Below are 21559 nucleotides of genomic sequence, written 5' to 3' on the forward strand. Positions count from 1 at the left end.
AAACCAAGGTGAATCTTAGAATAATTCTGTTGCATTTTTGCCTTGCTAAATAAAACTGTACTTCTGTCTTTTCACAATGCGATTTCTTTTGTTTTGTCAGGTTTTCTCGGGCCCCCAGAATTTCTCAGGCTGACAAACACGCTCTAGCGTTTAAGGTCCCCCTCATAAAACTTTATTACCCGCTTTTTCCAGCACTCCACGGGCAAACTGAGCTTCCTGTTTTGTCAGGGGATGAGGAAGGGCCACACCAGCCTGTTAGAACAACACAAAGGTGGATGCAAAGCTTCGGCTTCCTGTGGCCGCACACTGACGCGTCATTTTCTGTAAAGGGGGCCATATGGTCAGATTTGTTTCAGCCCCTGGTTAGATTGTTGTTAAAACGCCACTTTGCGGCATTGGTCGTCTCAATTCAAGCCCAAGGTTATGAGGTAATTCCCGTCTTCACTTAGAGCAAATAAAAAAATGAAATAAATAAATAATCAACTCACCTTTCAAACTAACAGCCTCCCATATGATCTCCCCTTATTTGAACTGGTCAACGGCAGCGTCCACTTTCGCTGTGCTGTGTTGGGGCCTATAAACATAAACGCGAGAGCTTGCATTCAAGTCTTTCTTTTTGGGGATTTTAAAGTTTACAAGGTTACATATGCCAATTGCCCCAAGCAGGGCCTGTGAATGGTGCGTGGGAAGCACGTGGTGTCGTTTAAGTGGGTTTTATGGCCTGGAAGAGCTGACAAACCTTCGATATATACACATCATATATAATCTTAACTGTCCGGAATCGCAGCTGCTGGCTTTCCCCCTTATCGGAGGAGGAAAGGGCTTTGTGGTGGTGGCGGAGGACGCAGTACCTTTCTCCGGACTGTAGAGCAGAGCGGAACGGCGCGCAGGGGTGAGACCTGCTGCTTCTGCAGTAAGTTGCTTTAACTTTAAATACTTGCCTGCGTCTGTGCTGTCTTAATTTTTTTTTTTTTTTTTTACCCCCTGTATGATGGAGTGACTCTGAATGCACGGGTTAACTATAAACCTAATTAGATCAACTAATGATGACTCCACTGAGCTACGTTTCTGCAAAGAGTTTGAAAATGCTCTTCTGTTTTTTATCCGTAACAAACAGAATTAAGCGTTTAACGCCTAAATTTGTAAATCACGCTGATGATCTTAAAGCTGGCTTAAATAGGCTGCAGCACTTTATTTACGGTTGTAAATCCCCACCGTTAAAAAAAATATGAATAGAGATCGTAATAAAAGTTTCAAAGGAAACACAGTAGTGGTAAGCAAAAAAAAAAAAAATAAAAAGAGCTCTCAAAATTCTTCAGGCGTCCTCCTGCCCACTCACTCCTCAACCAATCCTGCAATTTGCGAAATCAAACATTTTGGTCAAGTTCTACTTAAAACTCTTGTAGCTTTGACTATTTGAAAAAGTGCTGCGAATAAAAGGCGGGTTTGTGTTCAGTTCAGACTTTATTGTAAAAGCTAAAAAGCCTCAATTTGTCAGTGTCAACAATTGTCAAGTATCTCTCGTGACTCAGCTCTGCACTAAAATTAGACTAATTTCAGCTCATCAGCTTACAGCTAATAATAGTAAAAATGGTTTAACTGCTAGTTTTACTCTCTGCTGAAAACATAGCGGAAATAATGTCTCCAATTCAAGTAACAATTATTTTGAAATCAGAAATATTACGCTGTAGTCAAGAACAGCTGCCTATATGATTTCAATTATTATTTATTATTATTATTATTATTATTATTATTATTATTATTATTATTATTATTATTGTAAGGTAATATTTTTTTTAATCTACAATAAAGAACAGTAGAGAATACAAGTGTTTACAGTAAAAACACGATCAAAACATTTATGCTTCTTGTTTAGTTTTCCACCTTGACACTGCGCTCTTCACAGTGTTCGTGGTTACGATCTGTCGTCATCGTGGCTTCATGGCCATTTTCTGACCATGCCGCTTATCTTGAGTGACACATTCTGACTGTGAAGTGAAAACCGAATAAATATTTGCACGTTTCACGCCGTTTGTGTCCTCATGGATATCAGCAGACGTATCCACTTTGATTTACTTGGAGACTAATGAGCCAATGGCATCTTATGACCTCAATAGTTTTCTGTTGCTCAGCTGGAGACATCATTTAATCACCCATATGCCTAAGCAAACAGCTCCGCCTTCAGAAACAGTTCACTACTCCTAATCAATGTGTGGAGGTGCAATTATTTTTGATATTAAAGCTCAGATTGATGAGTCTTCCCCTAAGCTAACAAAGGTGCAATGGCCGCCACTACTTTCTCCGGTGCTTTTGGTTGCTTTTGTCTTGAATGTATTACGCTGCCTGTACTTGGTATTCCAAATTTCCAATCCTAAGGTATGGACTTTGTTTCCAGGTGTAGAAGATCAATCACGGACTTTCAATAGGGGGCACTGTGTAACATACTCCTGTATGAGTGATGCACGAAGTGGGGGTTGTCTATTTTTTTTTTTTTTTTTTATGTACTCTCTATTTTTAGAAAGATTTCGCTACAATTCCGTGAGGAAACTATCAGGAATTCCAGACTAAATGCTTTTATCAGTAAAAGAAAATGGATAAAAAGTATTTCCTGTTTTCTTAACAGGAGATGCGCGTTTGTACACCTGTACACATTGTAAGTGCTGTAGTTTAACCTTTTATTCTGTGAGATGCTCGAATGCATTCCTTAGACGTGTTCATGACAACTCAAAAACTTTATTCTAAAAGTGAAACCGGCCCAAAACATCCGATTTCACTGTCATGTTCCGCGCTCGTGTATTCCTTTCTCTGACCTACGGAGCTGACACTGCCATCCTTCAACCCACAGAGGTCATTTCCGGGTGAGCATAGACTTCCCTTTGTCTGGGGCCCGAACAAGAGGCAGAGATCTCCGTTGCACAGTTTCCGAACATGAACTGATTTTATTTACAATGTGAAGACAAAGTCGTGACTCTATTTTATTGACTGTTCGCCATAATTCACAGGCGCTGAAGTCTAGGGACTTCTATTCATAGTAGCTCTTGCCCAAGGAAATACCAAATTGCTTGTAAATTTAGTTTTATCGTCTGAAAACGATCTGTCTTAAATTCCTTCCACTGTCTCTGTTCTGCAGGCGCTCAAACATTTCACATTTTCCGCACAGTCCCCCTCCAGGAATGCGTGATTAACAGGCCAAAAAATATTATTAAGATAAAAATAACAAGAGTGAAGAAAAAAAGTCAACACTTCGTTCTATTTCGGGGGTGGGGGAGAATTGAAATAGGAACGTATTGTGTTTTAATTGTTTTATGTTACGTTTATTCTCTTTCATTCCGCTGGTTTTTATTTTCAGGAATATCATTACTTGTGATTAATCTTGTAATATACGACAAAATAGCCCATCTCAATGTGTCACATTTGCATACGTAAATTTACACGTAACTTACTAAATGTGTTTAACTTTAAAATATTTATCCTACAACGTGGAACAGAAATTAATATATTTTATTTGTCATATTTGCCATTTTTGAAGAGAAATTCCTATTACTTGCATGGCAATAATTTCTTCTGCTTATATGCAATTTATAACACAAACTTTCAAAATATCCATGGAGCCATTTAACGATAATTGTTTTTTGTTTGTTTGTTGTCATACAGTTCGTCGGGTCAAAATGAGTCCAACTGTAGATTTTTTCGTATAAGTGTAATAAATCTCCTTCACCATAAATCTTTATGGTTGGGACTATATAGGTATAACTGCTATAGTTATACCTTTACAGTTATATATATATACATATATGTATATATATATAATAGCGTGGGTGGTTGTTTTGTTCTTGAGAAGCTTATGTGTGTTGTAACGTTACGGTTCGGGTCTAATGAGCTGCAGCACCGCAGCGGTTTATGTGGGGGAATCCAGTTTCTAAAAAGCACCTCTGCTCCCCTGGCGGTCGCTTTCAACCAGTATACACAGCCAACTGGTCTCCAGTCTGTCTGCACTTCATTAAAACTTTTTATTTTAACTGGACCATCTCTGCCTAACGTTATTACACCTGGGGAGGGTAAACGAGTGGAGGCTATTACATTAAGGGTTTGATTAAAAGCGCATCGTAACCATTTTCATCAGGGAGCGGAATACTGCTGCAGTTTCTGCATTCGGGTCAGCCAGTCGGACACCGGAAGGAAAAACAAACAAACAAACAAAAACGTGATCGACACTGGGACTTCTGTGGAGTTTTGATCAATTTTCTGTTTACACGGATACATGTGTGAACACGCATGTACAAGAGTTGTTTTGCAGGGCGTGTGTGTGGAGGGGTGGGGGTTCGGCGTGGATGGGGTGCACGGAGAAAGCTTAACAATCCCTCAAATGAACAAATGAAACATCAAATTAGTCCGCCTGAGGGTCTCATTTTTTTGTACTTCTACATTATACTAGTTATTGAACTAGGTGCACGATCTCAAAGCCATTTGTGAGGGGAGAAAGAATTCATTGCTGTCTCTCCATCAATAATCCTTGGCAGTGAACTATTGGAAGCAGTCAAACGCGAGGGGTGAAACGCGGGTCAGGCTGTCTAACTAATATTAAAATGCGCTCGCCATGAGTTCATGGGGCGAGAGGGAGTGCGTGGCGTTCATATCGGTTGGGTGCACGACAAATATCATGTATTTAGATGATAATACGGCGCAGCCAAGTGGGCACGTTTTCTGAAATGTATTTATTAGATAAAGAATTCACAGCTTGTTTATTTCATTAATTAATGAGAAAAAAAAAATGGGATTTGCATAAAAATACACAGATCAAGATGTGCATTAATTGATTTATTTATGCCGCTCTTCTTTAATCAATTCAGTTGACTCAGAATCTGTTTGCTGTTTTTATTTTAATACTCCTTCCCCCCACAACCCCCCTTTCGAAACAGGTCACATGTCCAGCGTAACATTTTTCATCCAAGGCTTTTCTCATTAGCTTCCAGAGTGTCAGGAAGAAAGGTTACCGAGCGGTCAGTATGGTAATGGCGAGCAGAAGAAATGGTTGGGAACAATGGGAACTTATTTTTCATCTGCTGCTGTCACGCCGTCCTTTTGTATCCGCCGTGTTTGTGACTGAATATTCATATAGTAGCCACCTCGCAGGCAGAATGCGGTGAAAGGAGAGCCTCCGTATTCTCTGGATGCCCGCATATACTCGCGCGTGTTTGTGCATAGATCTCTTTAACGAGGGAAAGCAGAAAACAAAACAAAATACGCTTGTGTCGCTTCGTCCAGATGAAACGCATCAGCTTTCACGCACACTTTGCGTGATTGTTAAGTCACTGCCGCCCTGAAACGTCTCGGGAGAAGGCGTGCTTCTTCCATAATCTGCTTTTCACCGATGTTTACCCGACAATTCACCTCTACAGCCTCAAACAGAAAGCACATTAGTTGTCTATATGTACCCTGTAGAACTAAATTTGCGTGCTGCACAAACATTCGCAAATACGTCTCTACAGGAATACATGGGCAACTGGAATACCTCGCCAGCCAATGGATTTTGCGTTGCGCCTAGCTCTGCTTCTGCACGTCTCTCTTTCTTTTTGCCTTGCTTCTGCATACGCGTGAAGCACCCACGACGATCCTTACAGCCAGGCACTGTAACAATGCAATAACGCTGTCACGGAGTGTATTCATAGTCCACGCAGATCCTCACTTTGTGGAGGCAGCTAGAGAGGCCACAGAGTAAGGGAGCCATGAGCAGTGTGCGGCTACTACTGTGTCAGAGCCTGTAAAACACACCGGGAACCAGGGGTCGTTTAAAAGTGACTGATTTACGGCTTTTATTGCTCTATAAAACGCCTCTAACATCCTCGGTAGGGGTAATAGAAATGTCGTGCGCATTCTTTACAAACAGTACTGCCAGAGTTATGATATGCATTTTTCACATCGTTTTTAAACTTATTATGTAATTATGGCTGAGGAAATGGATCCCCTGGCTTGCACAGTGGCCAAAATACTGACCTATGTTTATTTCACAGACTTAAACCTATTATTATTATTATTATTATTATTATTATTATTATTATTATTATTATTATTATTATTATTATTATTATTATTATTATGTTAGGTTCGGGTATGTGGAGAAGTAGCATGTTTGAAGAGATGAGAGAAGAATGGGAAGCCAAGCTGAGGCAGCCTTACAGCATCAGTTTACAACATAAAAGTCAACCACAAGTCATGTAACTCATGGTCAGGGCTTTAGCCAGGATTAGCATAGTAACAGCTGAGATGAAATATTGCCTTGTAGTCGTAAACATTTGGATAGTTGAAATCGAAGAATTAAACATTATTTTGCTATTTGAGCTAACCGCGGTGTATATTTTAAGGGATGGTATGTCATTTAATAACCTCCTCAACAGTTTACTGATGAGCTATGGCACGTTGTGGTGTTTTGTCTTAACCATTATCAAGGATGCAGGTAAATGACCTACTGTATGGCTGTACTTTTATTATTCCCATCATGTGCAGTAAGCAGTAGATGAATGAAGTCAAAATGAGGAATGAAGTAAAAAGATTCATTAACGTGGGGTTAAGAAGACTAGTTAGACAGGCTTTAAAGTATTAGTCATTTCTCTTGATTGCAACGTTCTGACCTGAAGAACCACATGTAGCTTAGCTACATAGTCATCTCTAGCTAATGCAGAATTTGAATATTTGAATTTTTTGGAATTATCTTATTGCGTCTTTCAGACCTGCATGTTTTGTGGCTTTATGGTATTTGTGATTTTAAAAACTGTCAGGTGTGTGACTAAGATTGACCCCAGCTTTGTGATTAGAACCATGCTTTGCTAAATGAGTTGTACTTGTATATTTAGCAAAATTGTTTTAATGAAGTGCTTGTTGATTCCTTAGGAAGCAGAACTTACTGTCACAGGTTCTCCTATTTTAAAAGACTTACCATACAACATGATTGCCATGACTCTTCATTGCATTGTGCACAAAACGTTCTATCCATGTTTAGATCTACTTTTATGTTTTCTGCAGTTGATTGATTTGAATTTTATTTTTGTCCAGCATTAAATCCACGGGAATTCTGATGTATGAATTTTTTATGTTTGTTCTGCAAGGATTAAATTGAAAATTATGCTTTTTCATAATCTTTCTAAATGTTAAAGTATAAATGTTTGGTTTAACTTCGTAGAACAACAATGTAAAAGTGAAGGTTGCTTTTTTGGTTTTCTTTAGGCTGTATCTTCATTGGTGTTCTTAACTTGCTCCACGGTTGGTCTGCTTTGAGAATTAAACCACATCTCTTGAGCATCTCACATCTCCCGTGTTCTGTTACAGACTGAACCACAAACCTATTAAATATCTGCATTTAAATCACTTTTTGTGACTCCTGGAAGTTCTTCTAATTCTTAAAAGCATTAAAGACACTACCCAGAGGTATATAACAAATATGCAGTGAGGATAAAAATACAGCTGGATAATAAACTATGAATTGCACAAGAAATAAAGATTTTTGAAAGCAGACTTCAGATACAAAGAATGGTAAGCCTACTTTTTGTTTTGGGGTTGATGACATCACAACAGGTATAAGATTCAAACTCGCGTGTTGGCATTAGCACAGCACTGTGAGAGGAAAGTAAGTTGTGACAGATTTCATTCTGAAGCAGCTGAGTTGCGTTTGAGAAACAAAGTTACTCGGTATATGTTCCAGCCTTAAGCCATTTTGCAGGGATTCAGAGAGGTCTTAAAAACATTTTTAAAAAAGGTTTTACAAACACCCACGAGGTTCTGAATTACAGTTCATTAGGTCTCTTTTGTTGTTGTTTTGTTTCCCTTACTTGTTTAATTATTTGTTTGTTTGACACATTTGTACATTACCCTTAACCTCTGACCAAAACACAAAGTTCATGATCCCATGCAATAATGGATCCTGTTGGAAGTCACGTAAATCCAAATACTTGATTATGTCGTCTCCCAGTACTGAATTAATAACATTTCTTTGGAAATAAAGGCTGAAGCTGAGTAACATGTGTAAAAGAGCTTGCTTACATTTTTAGCTCGGTTCCATTTAAGCTGCGAGCTAGCTGCATTATTAGTGAAGATACTTTTGAAATTCACTTCATCATTATAGTATGGTTGGACAATAAATCAATAACAATATGTATCACGATAAACATGTGATTAATATCAATAGATATGTTTGAAAAAATGTTTCGCCTACTTTTGATCCAGAACCGCAAACCCTTCTGGGTGATGTAGGCAGAGGTTTGCCATGTGAGACCCCATAGTTGACTCAACCTATCAGAGCCAGTTGATAGTTGGTGCATCAACTATCTCACTCACTATTTAGTTACCTAGCAACAACCTGTTGACTAACTTGCGCAACTGCAGTTTAAGGTTTTGCCACCATGCCTCATATGCTTAATAATAATAATAAAGACAACGACAACAATAGCAATAACGTGGAGTGAAAACGGGATGAAACAGAAAAAAATCACGCCATCAGTTTGGCAATATTTAAGACAAAACCAAAATCAATGACTATTAATATGACTGATATGAAATGCTTATATCATAATATGGTTTTCAGCCACACCTTCCAGTCCTTTAAGATGATCTATAAAAGTCTTAAATTTAAACTCCTGAAACTTTCAGAGTGTGTGTTTTTTATCTTGTTAGAGGAATTTGCATGTATGGAAACTCAGAGATTAGATTTGATCTTGGTCTTAAAGGTTTACTACAAAATGCCAAAACAAATAGAAGAAATGGCCAACATGTTCAATCAGAGAACAACTAATTAGAAAGTTAATTTAATTGTTTTTATTTTCAGAAAGGTCCGGCTATCAGATGTGATGTCGGTTTGTCAGTTTCCCAGCTGAACTAATACTGATTAAAAATAAGTGCCTTCATTAATTTGCAAATAACCTTTATGCAAAGTGTGCAAGCTAATAAAATGATTGGTTTTCTATTGTTGTGCTTTATCCTTGGCCAACCATTGTCCCTTTGAATAATTGGTAGCCATAGATTTTGCCTGTTTTATTTTTTTTTTCCTTGGTCAGCAGCTACTAGTTTTGTCCCCAAGATCAATTACCTTGGTAACAAAACCAGAGAGAGGGAGGCAGGGGGAAGAAGAGGGAAGAAGGAGGGATAAAGAGACACGAGCGGACAGTGAGAGAGAGAGAGCGCTTTGTGCCCACAATGGCGACTGTAGGTATGCTAAATACCTCTGGTTCCTTATCCGGGAACTACCTCTTCCTCTGCTATTGGGCCACTGGGTCACGTGGTTAAAGTAACTTTACAGGGCTGCTCGCAAGTAGGAGGGCTTTATGGAGCAGAAAAACGACAAAGCTAGAAAAATTATTTTCCACTCCAGAAATTAATGATCATGAGCTCGTATTTGATGGAGTCTAACTACATTGATCCGAAATTTCCTCCATGCGAGGAATATTCGCAAAACAACTACATCCCCGAGCACAGTCCAGAATATTACAGCCGCGCAAGGGACACTGGCTACCAGCATCACCACCAGGAGTTATACCCTCCTCCGCGGGCGAGCTACCAAGAGCGCCAGTATAACTGTGCAAGCATCCCCGAGCCCGACACGCCGCGGGGACACGGAATACCCCACTCCGCACACCTGCTGACGGGAAAGGGCCAGCCTGCGTCATGTGAGACCCCACAGTTGTCCATGTCCCCCGCCACCCCGCCGGCCGCAGCCTCCGCCTGCAACCAAGCCACCCCGGAGCATCCCAACAGCACAGTCTCCTCCAAACAGCCCGTGGTCTACCCGTGGATGAAGAAAATTCACGTCAGCACTGGTAGGCAACTTGTGGTGTTTATGTTCCCCCTGCTCTACTCACGCTCCTCTCTCCCCTTCTTCCCTCCCTTTATCAAGCCCCTCTGACTCCCATCTCGTTGCCAGCCCCTGCTCCGATAGCAGGGAAGCCTTTGAAATGGCACAATTGAGGCGGATTTACGACTCGGCATTGGTAATTACACCCACCATAAATTTTATAGCCGAGGTATACTCAGGGCAGCCGTATCACCATGTGGCTTCTGCTGTTATGTATTGCGCGATAGAGAGAGAGGAGGGGAGAAATGAATAAGAGAAGAGAAGGGTAAAAAAAAAATCTGAGCTTTGTGATCTTGCATTAATAATTTAGATCATGGTTGGATGTGAGTGTCCTCTCATTACGCGAAGTTCTTAACTTCCCATTTAAATTTCCTCAAACAGCTAAACATTCATGTCTAATAAATCTTTCTGAGCCATATCTCACTTTGTTTACCCCCTCCTTTTTTTCTCCCTTCTCCTTCTACCCTTTCTCTCCACATTTCCCTTTTTTTTCCTCCCAGTGAACTCTGGTTACAATGGGACGGAGCCAAAACGATCTAGAACAGCTTACACCCGGCAGCAGGTCTTGGAATTGGAGAAGGAATTCCACTATAACCGGTATTTAACCCGACGGAGGCGCATTGAGATCGCGCACACCTTGGTGCTCTCCGAGCGGCAGATTAAAATCTGGTTTCAGAACCGCAGGATGAAATGGAAAAAGGATCACAGGCTGCCGAACACCAAAGTGAGATCCTCCTCCTCTTCCTCGTCCTCCTCCTCCGGGTCCAACACAGGCTCTGCGGCCGGCGGAGTCGCCGCTGTCTCGGCCACCAACACTGGGCCCCCCGACGAACTCACAGGAGCGCAGCATGGCGAGGATATTACCAGGTTATAAAACCACGAACCATCCACCTGGGGTACACGGAGAACTTGTTATTTATAGAACAATGATATATTTTGTTTTCGTAGCTATCTTGTGCGGTTTCCTTTAAGTCCAAAGTTATATAAAAATGCATGTTATATAGCATGGATTACTGCGAATACCGATGATTTATTTTTTACGTGAAACAGGGTTTAATTTATTTGAAGTTCGGTTATCCTGGTGTTTTTTTTTATTAAAATGAAGGAGTGAAACTAGAAAAAAAAAAAATACATTTTATCGAAATGTTATTGTGGGCCATTTTTTTTGCCCAGCTGCCCAAGGTAAAATGCACAATCTATTTATTTCAAACAACACTGGAAGGATATCCGTATAATAATAATAATAATAATTATTTTGGTATATTAAAAAAAACAAAGCTTGAACACAGCATTGGTTCTGAACGTGTATGTTTAGGATAACAACAATGTGTGAATTTACCTCGTGTATTTCAGAAACGGGATTTTGATCTGCATTTTTAGTTATTTTTTTTTTTATTATTATTATTTGTGGTGTTGATGTTGTGTTTAGACCGTTACAAAGCAGACTATTGTGAAATGCAATAAACGGAGTTTAGTGTACTTGTGCTAATCATATTGGTCAATAAAAAACGGTGAGTGTCTACTAGTTTTATATACGTATGCTCGACGTTCATTTTTGCTAAGACAGGTCTGCTATAGGAGGATGTTTAAAAACTGTACAGATGTGTAAATACTCAACAGGACCACTGTTTTCTGACTTTCTTTTTTTTCCCCCTGCGCCCTTAAATTAGCAACGTGTAAAGACATGATGTGTGTGCGTCTGCGTGCGCGTGTGTGGGGTGTGTGTGTGTATGTGTGTGCCTGTGTGTTTTGTGTCCAGCCTTCCTTGCAATAGAATGAAGCTGTTTCCAAAAATATGGAAAAGAAATAAGTAGTTTACTCCTTGCATTTCGTGCAACCTCATCAGTCTGAAGGGCATTCAATTAGCGCTGCAGACAAGCTACTGAGGGCCCCACCCAGTCCACTTATGCACTGCTTTCTGTCAGTGCTACCAAACCAACCCCACTTTCGAAACCAAAATGCATGCTTTTTAATTTAGAACTTGCATTTGTAGCATGTTAGAATTGATAGACGCTTGTAACATAGCTATTTTGTAACACACACACACACACAGTCACCCTGCTTTCTGTTTTCTATATTGCTCCACTGTGCCATGTGACTGAGTTTTCACATAATGAAATAAATGAAAATTGAACTAAAATGTGAGCTGAACGCAGATTCGGTGTTGATGCATGGTGTGGCGTGAAATATATCGCAGCGAAGAGGCTGACCTTTGTTGTCAGAGTCTGGCCTGCATGAGGAGGAGTGTTAATGGTTTCTTGTGTCTTTTAACTTCTGCATGCACATGTGCCTCTGTGTGGCAGCAAAAATCCATGCGAAATTGTCCCTGCAATCCCAGGAAAAATAGACTTTAGAACTGTTTTCAGCTACTTAGGTTTAGCATTTAATTCTCTTTACTCTTTTATCGTTTTAAATTGCATTGGTTTGTTTGTTTGTTTGCTGTTTTTATATCTTTTAGATAAATGTAATTTGAGCATGACTCAGACCCATAGAAGCCCAAGCATTTGATAGATTATTGAAACTGTGGCATGAATGGGTCGTATAAAATGCCTCGCGTAGTGGGAGGCACAACAACACAAAGGGAAGAGGTATTTTCCATCATCAATCTTGCACCACGGAGCTCTGTATAATGTCCTGGAAAACAGCTGTGATGATAGCCAGTTTTGATAACATCAAATGTTGTGCGGTATCAGCCAGAATAACTCTGAAGCATGCGCAAATGTGAGTTTGGACCCTTTAATATTGAGTTTTTGTTTTGTTTTGGGGGTTTCTACATATATAGTACAAACACAAGCATGTTAAAATATGCTGTTGAGACATGGCTCTTGCAGAAGGCAGTAGAATGGTGGTGAGGCGGCGCTGAAAAATGAATCGAGGAGCCTTTATGTTGTTGGACAGATTAGAAAAATTAATGTGCTCTCCGCTGTCGCAGCATCCCTCCAGCCCCTTTTCTCGGCCCTGTCGCCTCCATGTCGCGGGGCTTGAAAAGGTGCTTCATTGAAGTTTGGGGGGCGAAATGGGAGAAGGCCGAGTTCATCTCGAGGACACATTTTCTGTTCCATTAGGCTCATTTCAGTCTGGATGGCCGACCTCTCCAACCCTGTGACCTGACTCACTTTCTATGCGTGTACCTTCTGTGTGCGCCCTCGCCGGTCCTCCCTTGGCCTCGGCTTTCTTTGTGGGTTTTTTCTGGGTTGCGGTTGTATAGAAGGGGCCTGCGGCGGGGCATCACTGCATGTGTTGCTCCCTTTGTTAAGCACCGTGACACCGGACAGTGTTAAACTCTCGGACAGTGCTCCTCTGCGCGTCCAGCGGAGCTGCAGCACTTCGAAATCTTCCTCATCTGGCGCGAAACTTCTTAGTGAGCGAGTTCTTACACAAATACACATAGTAACGTTACCCATAATTTATCGCGATATAAAATAATCACCTGAGATTACGTCTTGCAATTGCGCCTCAAATTTGACAAACTCGATGAATATTTTTACTACGGTGATTAGTAGCGTTCTCTGAGGTCTCATAAAAAGGTGATGCGGCTATAAATAGTGTCATTTGCTGCGCTCATGTGACTTCTGCTCCCAGGTTGGCTCCGGTGTCCAAAATCCAGCTGCCAATTATAGGCGTCTCTGACAGTACTGGGACACTTGGTCACTGTGATTAGTTTTTGAACGAGGACCTTCAAGTGTTGTCTTTCTCTTTTTACACAAAAACTCCTTGGAAACTTTTCAATGAGACCTCCACAAATACTTGAATATTTATCGCTAACATTAAAATTACTCTGAAACGAGATACAGTCAACGCTTGTGACTGTATCTCACAAGTATATATATATATATATATATATATACGGTCTTTTACATACATGTAAAATATTGTAACTGGTAATTCTCTTAATCTATTTCCAGAATGTCAAGCCGATCAGAAGAAAGTTATTCAACTTGAATAACAATATTGTAAGTTGACATAATTTTTCGGCTCAGCTAACAGGACAAAGACACATGTCTACATGGTCTCCCAGGAGGTAAAGTAGCAAAATATAACACCTTTACCACCTAATAAATGTATTAAATGCAGTGTGTATGAAATAGTTCAGAATCACTGCTGCAAGAAGCAGAAATGATTAGATTAGCTTTAATATATAATTATGTAAACGTAACTTCCAAGCAATGCATCTGTCAGCTGGTCTGTGTTACTTCAAGTTACTTTTAAGCAGCTTTGCCAGCCCAGTTTAGGCTACATGAGTGATTACAGAACGGGAAAATGCTCGACTGCGAGCATTATAATCTCGAAGTAAACAGCTGTCAGTGAAAGTCAAACGCACATGTCTCTGTGTTAGTACACATTTGACCTGTCTTCCTGCTGCTAGTCTTGGAGGTTACAAGTGGAGCTCAAATTACACTCTGAACATCGAAAACATCTTGCACCTTTTGTTTGAGCTCTTGTTAGGAAAGATTAATGTCAAGCAGAAAATGCATTCTTGAGGCACGACTTGATATTCCTTTGCCCGAGAATCAAGAAAGCTCTGCATGACGATGATGGATCTGTGTAATATAAAAAAACTGCAATATTTAAAAGTTTTGAAAACAAATTATCTGGCGCCTTCTAAGTCATAACCAAAGAGTTATTATTATTATTATTATTATTATTATTATTATTATTATTATTATTATTATTATTGACTAGCTTCATCTACGCACACCAGACTCTGCCTGGATGTTTACGCCCATGTTTATCTTTATTAAGTTAAAAAGTAAAAACTGAACATCGTGTACTTTTTATGACTATTCTCACATAAATATGTAATGAGTGCAGCCCATAAACTGTAAAGTTCGTCACTCCAGTCGAAAATTAATGTTGAATTTTAAAAAGCCACCTACCTAACCAGGAAATGTTCTCAGTCAGTGTGCTTATTAGCGAAAGATTGTTCTGCAACGTTAATTTGAGATATTTCGCAATCAGGATGCCCTCTGCCCGAATCTGTTGTAATCTCGCAAATTCACGATTGCTCCCAGCCCGATGAGCGTGCAGGATCATGGTGCGTTTCGTGAGTTTGCAGTGGACTGCCTAAATTCCTGAGCAGTTACTCAGCTCCAGCGGGTTTCTTCTCTGACTTGAGACTGTTGAATCACACATGATTTTTCGGCTCACATTGCACCGCTGCAGGCGCTCTGTGATTTATGGTGCACCTCCGGCAAGGCCTCTCTTTTTCTCCCTCCTTTCCTTTCTTTCGGAAGGTGTAAAATCTCTACTCGGGGAACCATCGAGATGTTTAAACAAGCGCTAAACAGCACCGGCCACTTCTGATCTGACGCCCACCTGGTTTATATGACCCGCAGTCATTGTCAGGTTGGCCGGTTATACGTGTGTTTGCCCACTCGTCTCAGGTGAGTGGCTCCTTCAACCACTCAGGGTTGTGATGAAAGCTATAGTCGCGTTGTTGTGTGCGTGTTGAAGCTGCAGCCGTGTAGCAGCTGTACAAAGACAGAAAGTTGAAACAGGGGTCACGCTGCTATTTTCCAGGGACAGAAGAGAGGCTGCCTCACGTTGACCAGCGGTGGGTGTCATAAATCAGTAAAACTCTGCGCTTACACATGGGGGAGCAAACCAGAACGTTGTCCACATATGCGTTTAGTGATAACGGTGCAGATGGATTTAATAACTTTAACAAAAAAAAAAAAAACATTTTGAATACTAACTGGAAACAATAGAGTGATCACAGTTTTTCTCAGTCGCTTTGATGTATTTCCCAGAAGAAAATTGAAATTCTAAAACCTCCTTGTTCCGTCTCCAAATCATTGTGACTTGTGAACATCCAAAACGCTGTTACTCAGCTGCAAATGCCTTTGAACGTTCATGAAAGTGGTTAAAAATTATGTTTTTTTTCCACCTACACTTTCAATTGCTTATGTCATGTTGATCAAAAGGTATTTTATTGGTGTCTGCTGAATACTCTCAAACCCCTCAAAATTTAAATCTTAGCTTGTATAATTTTTTACATACAAAATATTTGAACAAGAGTTTATAATATGGCACCATCTTTCTATACATTTCCACTAGATGTTTTCCCAGATTGGTAAATTGCTCCCTGGTGAATCCTGACTTTCTCCAATGAAGGTAAATGTGAGAAGCATTAGCTCAACCAATGATCGATCAGCTTTCTGAAATAGTTCAAAGTTCATATCATAAACCATCAACCTTCAAACATATAGTGTATACAGCAAGAACATAACAGGATCTTACATTTCTGACAATGAAAGGATAATGGGGTCAACAGAGAGTGAGGAGAAGAAGAAGAGCGAAGCTGAGTGGTTGAGATGCTAAGAAGCAAAACAAAGGAAGAAGCAGAAGAAGCCAAGGACTTATGCCAGTTTTTTCATCACTCCAACATCATCAAGCAATGGTTTGCGACTCACAACAGGATGCAGATGGAGTTCCTCTGACTCTACTCTTCATTCCTTTAACCCATTGAGAATTTTTAATCAGCATTGAGATGGAAAGTGTATGACTGCCAGCCACATACACAGACGACACTTCTAGCTGCCATGGATGCATCATATAATAACATGACAGTGGATGCCTGCAAAGCCTGGAGAAAACACTCTAAAAGATTTTTTTTTCCTTTGCAAGAGAAGATATTCTTTCTCATGTGGATGAGAAGTTGTGTCCCAAAAGCCAGGAACATCATGGGAAGTGTAGGAAGATTGCAATTTCAACAGCACTGCACTTGGTCTTCCTGGATGAGATTGTCATGTGTTCCCATTTTTAATTTAGTTTTTTTTTCTGTTTTTCACAGTGCTGTCTTTCCCATTCTGCAACACAATGACAAGGTCTGTCAACGACTTGCTGTTGCAGCGTAAATGTGAATCTTGTCTGGTCTCATTAATTGATCTCCCACAATTACAATTTACAATCAAACTTAAGCCATGGTTTACAACAGAACATCCCTCCAGAGTAGACTATTATATTGACAACATGACTAAGCAATTTGACTCTTATTGGTGACACAAGGATTATCATTCTAATGCTGCTGACATGTTATTTGAGACAGATTCTTACTTTTGAGAGATTAACTAAATACTTTGAGATTACCTGGCTTTTGCAGGTAATCCATGGTGTTTTACCTGTAGTTCGAAATGTTTTGAGTAACGCATTTACTGTTTCGCAAATCTCAATTACTACTTCAGAAATGAACGAAATCAACTGAGAAAAACTGTTATAGTCAAAGTTTACTAACATTTTGATATGGACAACATGGTTGCCATCCCAGGGTGTCCCCATCGTAGAGCATCACCAAAAACTAATTGTGCCCATAAGCTATGCCTGACTCAGTATAGAGTATTATTAGTATTAAGCATTATGTATGTTTATATATATATATATATATATATATATATATATATATATATATATATATATATATATATATATAAGTTTTGACACACAGTTGTGTCCAAACTTTTGGTCTGTACTATATATATATACCGACCAAAGTTTGTGAGTAAATTAAAGGACTAATTGACAGATTTTCAATGAATCATAGATAGATAGATAGATAGATAGATAGATAGATAGATAGATAGATAGATAGATAGATAGATAGATAGATAGATAGATAGATAGATAGATAGATAGATAGATAGATAGATAGATAGATAGATAGATAGATAGATAGATAGATAGATAGATAGATCGATCGATCAGGACGACTACAAAGCAGGTTTCATTACCACTGAAGATTTAACATTGCATACTGTAGATGAGGAGTGATGGCCGGGGTGAACTTACGAGTGTACTTTATGTCAGTGTAACACCTCACTGAGAAATATTTAATTAGCCTATTTGGTGCATGGTTGAGGACCCCAGAAATTAAAGCCATTTACCGCGGTAAAGGTGTCACCGGGGGCTCAGACAATCACTAGACAGAATTATGGTTATGGTATTCACTTTTCATCAGCACAAGTGTTCTGAATATGCAATCTAGGAGACTATAGATTCTCAATTATGTACAGGTTAAGAGATTTAATTTGTTCTATGACAATGATTTCTCTACTGAGCCACCAGTTGCATCTGCTGCTGGCCTGCTGAACATTTCTGTACAAGTCTCTGCACACATACAGGTGCAACATTTGATCTATTGTCACATTATTAAAAATATTAGAAAATTCAAAACAGAGGACTAAGCTATTTGAATAGCTTTTGCAAGAAATGTATTTATTTTGTATTTGTGAATATGTAATAAGTATTTTAAAATATGACCACCCATATTTTGTCATAGATGTCTTTCAGTGTATCCTATCCTAATTAGTATATTTTGTGGTATGTCAGATATAAAAACGCTATAAATATGATTATACTGTGTTTATACTGTGTCACTTATGTATACGTTCTAACAAGCTTTTTTTATTAAAAAAAAATTTGATACAATGACATAAAATCCAAGCACTGTCCTCAAAAAAAGTGAAGGGTTTAAAGTGGTGCCTTGGTATACTTACGGAAAATAATAATAGTAACAACTAACTAATAATGCACAGTCTTACACGTACCAAACAGACCACGTGCGCGTCTTCTACTTATGAAGTGCAGTCTGCAAACTCTGGTTCTTTCATTTCGCTCTGCATTGTTTACAGCAACATAGGGCACCGGGCCCATAAATCTTCTCCTTGCTCTGCAAAGACAGCGCCATTTGTATGCACCGTTTTAACCGACAGCATCCTCTACCCATTAACGTCTTCTCCCCAGCTCTCTTTCAGTCTCCTCTTATCTACACAGCTATGTCCCCTGGACATGCATTAAGTGATCCGTATTTTCCTTAAGCTCTCGAAAACAATTATGCTTTTTTCTGTTTTTATTGCAAATAATATTTCATGGATGCATATTTTATAGAGGAAGAAAAGGGAAAAAAAACAAACAATCTTGGCTTGCAGCCGCCAGATTTGCCTCCTGCTTTGTGCGCAGCCGCAGCTCGTGTACGGTTCTCTCTCTTTCTCTCTCTGTATACGTTATTTGTATGAAAAATAAAAGTTTATCGACAATTTCCCCGCTTGTTTGTGTCAGCGGGCGCGGGAGCGCAGAAGGTAAGGAGGAATTGTAAAAGGGTTGACACCCAAGAGCGACCGGCGCGCTTTTGTGTGAGAGAGAAAAATGATTTATAGGCGCTGAGGCGGTTCAAACAGAGTTCACGGAGAATTGTGGTGGAGGCGCGGAGGAGCTAAATTATGGTCTTGCTGAGCTAGTATATCATAGATTCTATCTCCAAATTCAGAGAGAGTGCGTTCAAGGGTGCGAGGAAAGGAAAACACAATGAATTTAATTACTTTTCCTCTCATTTCACCCAGTACCACACCTAAGCTTAATAATAATAATAATAATAATAATAATAATAATTATTATTATTATTATTATTATTATTATTATTATTATTATTATTATTATTATTATTTATTTATTTATTTATTTATTTATTTAAAATACTTGTTTCAGTATCCATGGTGTAAAAAATATATACAACCAATTTTGAAAGTATTAGTTTTTCAAATTCTTTTAAAAATGCATTACTGAATAATAACAGCTATATTAAACCAATATCAAACTTTATGTGTGATAAAACAATGGATCCATTTTTTCTGTAATTCCAAAAAAAAAAAAAAAAAAAAAGTCTAGCTGTCGTTTCTCAAAACACTTTGAAGTTGCAGGTAAAGCCCTCATAATGATGGCAGCAAGGGTGACGCGTAAAACAAAACAAAAAAAAAAAGAGGAGGAAGGCTCCTCTCCTTACAAGCTTTGCAGCCCTGAGTGCATAATCCATCACCTCTGAGACATCTAACGAGGGCTTTCTAGACAGCTTTGTTGCAGTGAAACACCAGCAGGAACTTAGGGTACATTTGAAGCATGCTTCAACCAAGATTGATTCGGGCCCAATACGCGCACAGGCCCTTTTATTGGACATTTACTCTTTGTAGAATTTGTGCAAAGTTCAATATTTTACCTATATTCACGTTTTTGCATGTGTTTGTGTTTTGTTGAAATCATGAGGAAAAACACACATTTGTGAGTTTCCGATCCTATTTATTTCGACCACAATTGCTGGAGCTTTTAGTACAGAATAATTTTACACCCAAAACGTCATTTTGGGCGTAATCTTCTTAAGATTAACTCCCAACTTCCATATTTTATTCCACATTTCACCTCCAGTTGGCCTGTGTTTTCTGCACACAGGCACGCCTTGGATATATATTCTCAATCTCTCCTCCATTTTCCAATTCAGCGGTGCAGCAAAAAAAAAAAAAATGGGGGGGGGGGGATTAAATGTAAAATAAATAAATAAAACTGTTACTTGACAAAAACTGAAATTGCACAATGAAGCCAGAAAAAAATGTAAATGAGTCGTCCTGCAGGGGGAAAAAAAAAGAAAAAAACCTTTAATGATAGCCTCCTTTGTCTTTGTGCAGCAATGACTGTCACAAGCCTTTTGTTTGACCACTCCCATTGAATCCTAATAAGCTGCACTTGCACTCGGACAGTTAAAGCATATGTGATGAAAAGGGAAAAGCCCGCCAATTTATGACGAGACGTTACATTTTGCTGCGGATTTGAAAAAAAAAAAAAAAATCTGAAATAAAGTGGAGACTAGAACCCTCTACCTTTTGGTGCCAGCATTAAAAGAGGCAGATAAACATTTGTCATTGTGTTTGTCTGAGAGGGGGCGGGGGAGCAGCGCACACTGAACTTTAATGGCTCTCATTTCTAGCCGCGTAATAAGGTGCGAATGAAACAGTAACCGCACATTATTGCATCATTCTGATGTCGTGAGTTCTCGTAGCTTAAACCTACCACAGGGTGTTCAGCAGCGAGACGCGCCTCTCCCAGTTTATCCTGGAGAATTTACCATAAAAACAGAAATCTTTACGCTCGGTTTGAAATAACTCTCCTCAGCACACGTGTGTAATCTTTGTTTGTCTCCCCCTGTCTCCGTTTGAACGCATCCCGCTCGGGCTTTCATCTTGGCGTCTTTTATATCCCGTTATCTGATTCTTTTTTTTTTTCATTCTCCTTTTTTTTCAGATTCCTAGATAAGGAGAAGCCGGACTTCGTGCAGAAAATGTCTGAAGAAATATCTCAAAAGCTTCTTTGGGCACCCCAAGTTCCCAGCAGGATTAGTTTCCAACTCCAGAGCTCTGCTATTGGAGGACTGGCACACGTGACCAAGGTACCCCCCTCTGGTAAATATTATTCAAAGCGTTCCTCTTAGTTTCCAGCCCCAAATGCTCTGTCCTGCCTTCCTTTATTCATTCAGTTAATTGTGATCTGATATTAGACAGATAGAAGACCTCTGCTTTGTTACTGCTGAGGGACTTCTGAGTTTGATTTGAGGCACTTTGATGAGCTGCGGGGTCCATGGACCCCCAACAGTCTGCGGCCCTCCCTCTGCAGCTGCATGGCAACAGTTTTGAAATGAGCTCTGGACAAGTGCCAAAACCTAGCATGGGATGTGTTGAAGTAGCAAGGCGAGGAAGAGTAGGAGGAGGCCCTGACTTGGGACCCGGTCAGCCAAACCTGACCTCTACTGTGCCCTTCAGTTCCAGGTTGAACCCACATGAACTCTCCGAGTGCCCTCTGGAGCCTGTGGTTTCCAGCCATGCCAAAGACATGCTGGACCCGAATAGCAGAGGATGTAGACTCAGCATCTGCCACTCTGGGGGGATTTTCCCCTGGATGAAGTCA

The 21559-nt window shown here is 39.7% G+C and overlaps 1 protein-coding gene across 4 annotated transcripts in view; it reads left to right on the top strand.

Annotated features, from left to right (window-relative positions):
• The window catches only part of LOC114155825 (homeobox protein Hox-C4a), a 36037-nt gene extending 14487 nt beyond the window's left edge, over positions 1 to 21550 (top strand). The window contains exons 2-5 of one of the 4 annotated variants that reach the window (XM_028036038.1): positions 7222 to 9803; positions 10339 to 10705; positions 20900 to 21057; positions 21415 to 21530. In XM_028036038.1, coding sequence (XP_027891839.1) covers positions 9365 to 9803; positions 10339 to 10705; positions 20900 to 21057; positions 21415 to 21425 — 975 coding nt within the window. In that variant the 5' untranslated portion in view covers positions 7222 to 9364 and the 3' untranslated portion in view covers positions 21426 to 21530. Of the gene's footprint in view, positions 1 to 4755; positions 9804 to 10338; positions 10735 to 20899; positions 21058 to 21414 lie in introns of those variants that run through there. The other 3 variants (XM_028036102.1, XM_028035948.1, XM_028036156.1) reach the window with 3 other exon arrangements.
• Positions 21551 to 21559: the final 9 nt, after the last annotated feature.

Source organism: Xiphophorus couchianus, chromosome 1 (assembly GCF_001444195.1).
Source record: "Xiphophorus couchianus chromosome 1, X_couchianus-1.0, whole genome shotgun sequence".
Lineage (NCBI taxonomy): Eukaryota > Metazoa > Chordata > Actinopteri > Cyprinodontiformes > Poeciliidae > Xiphophorus > Xiphophorus couchianus.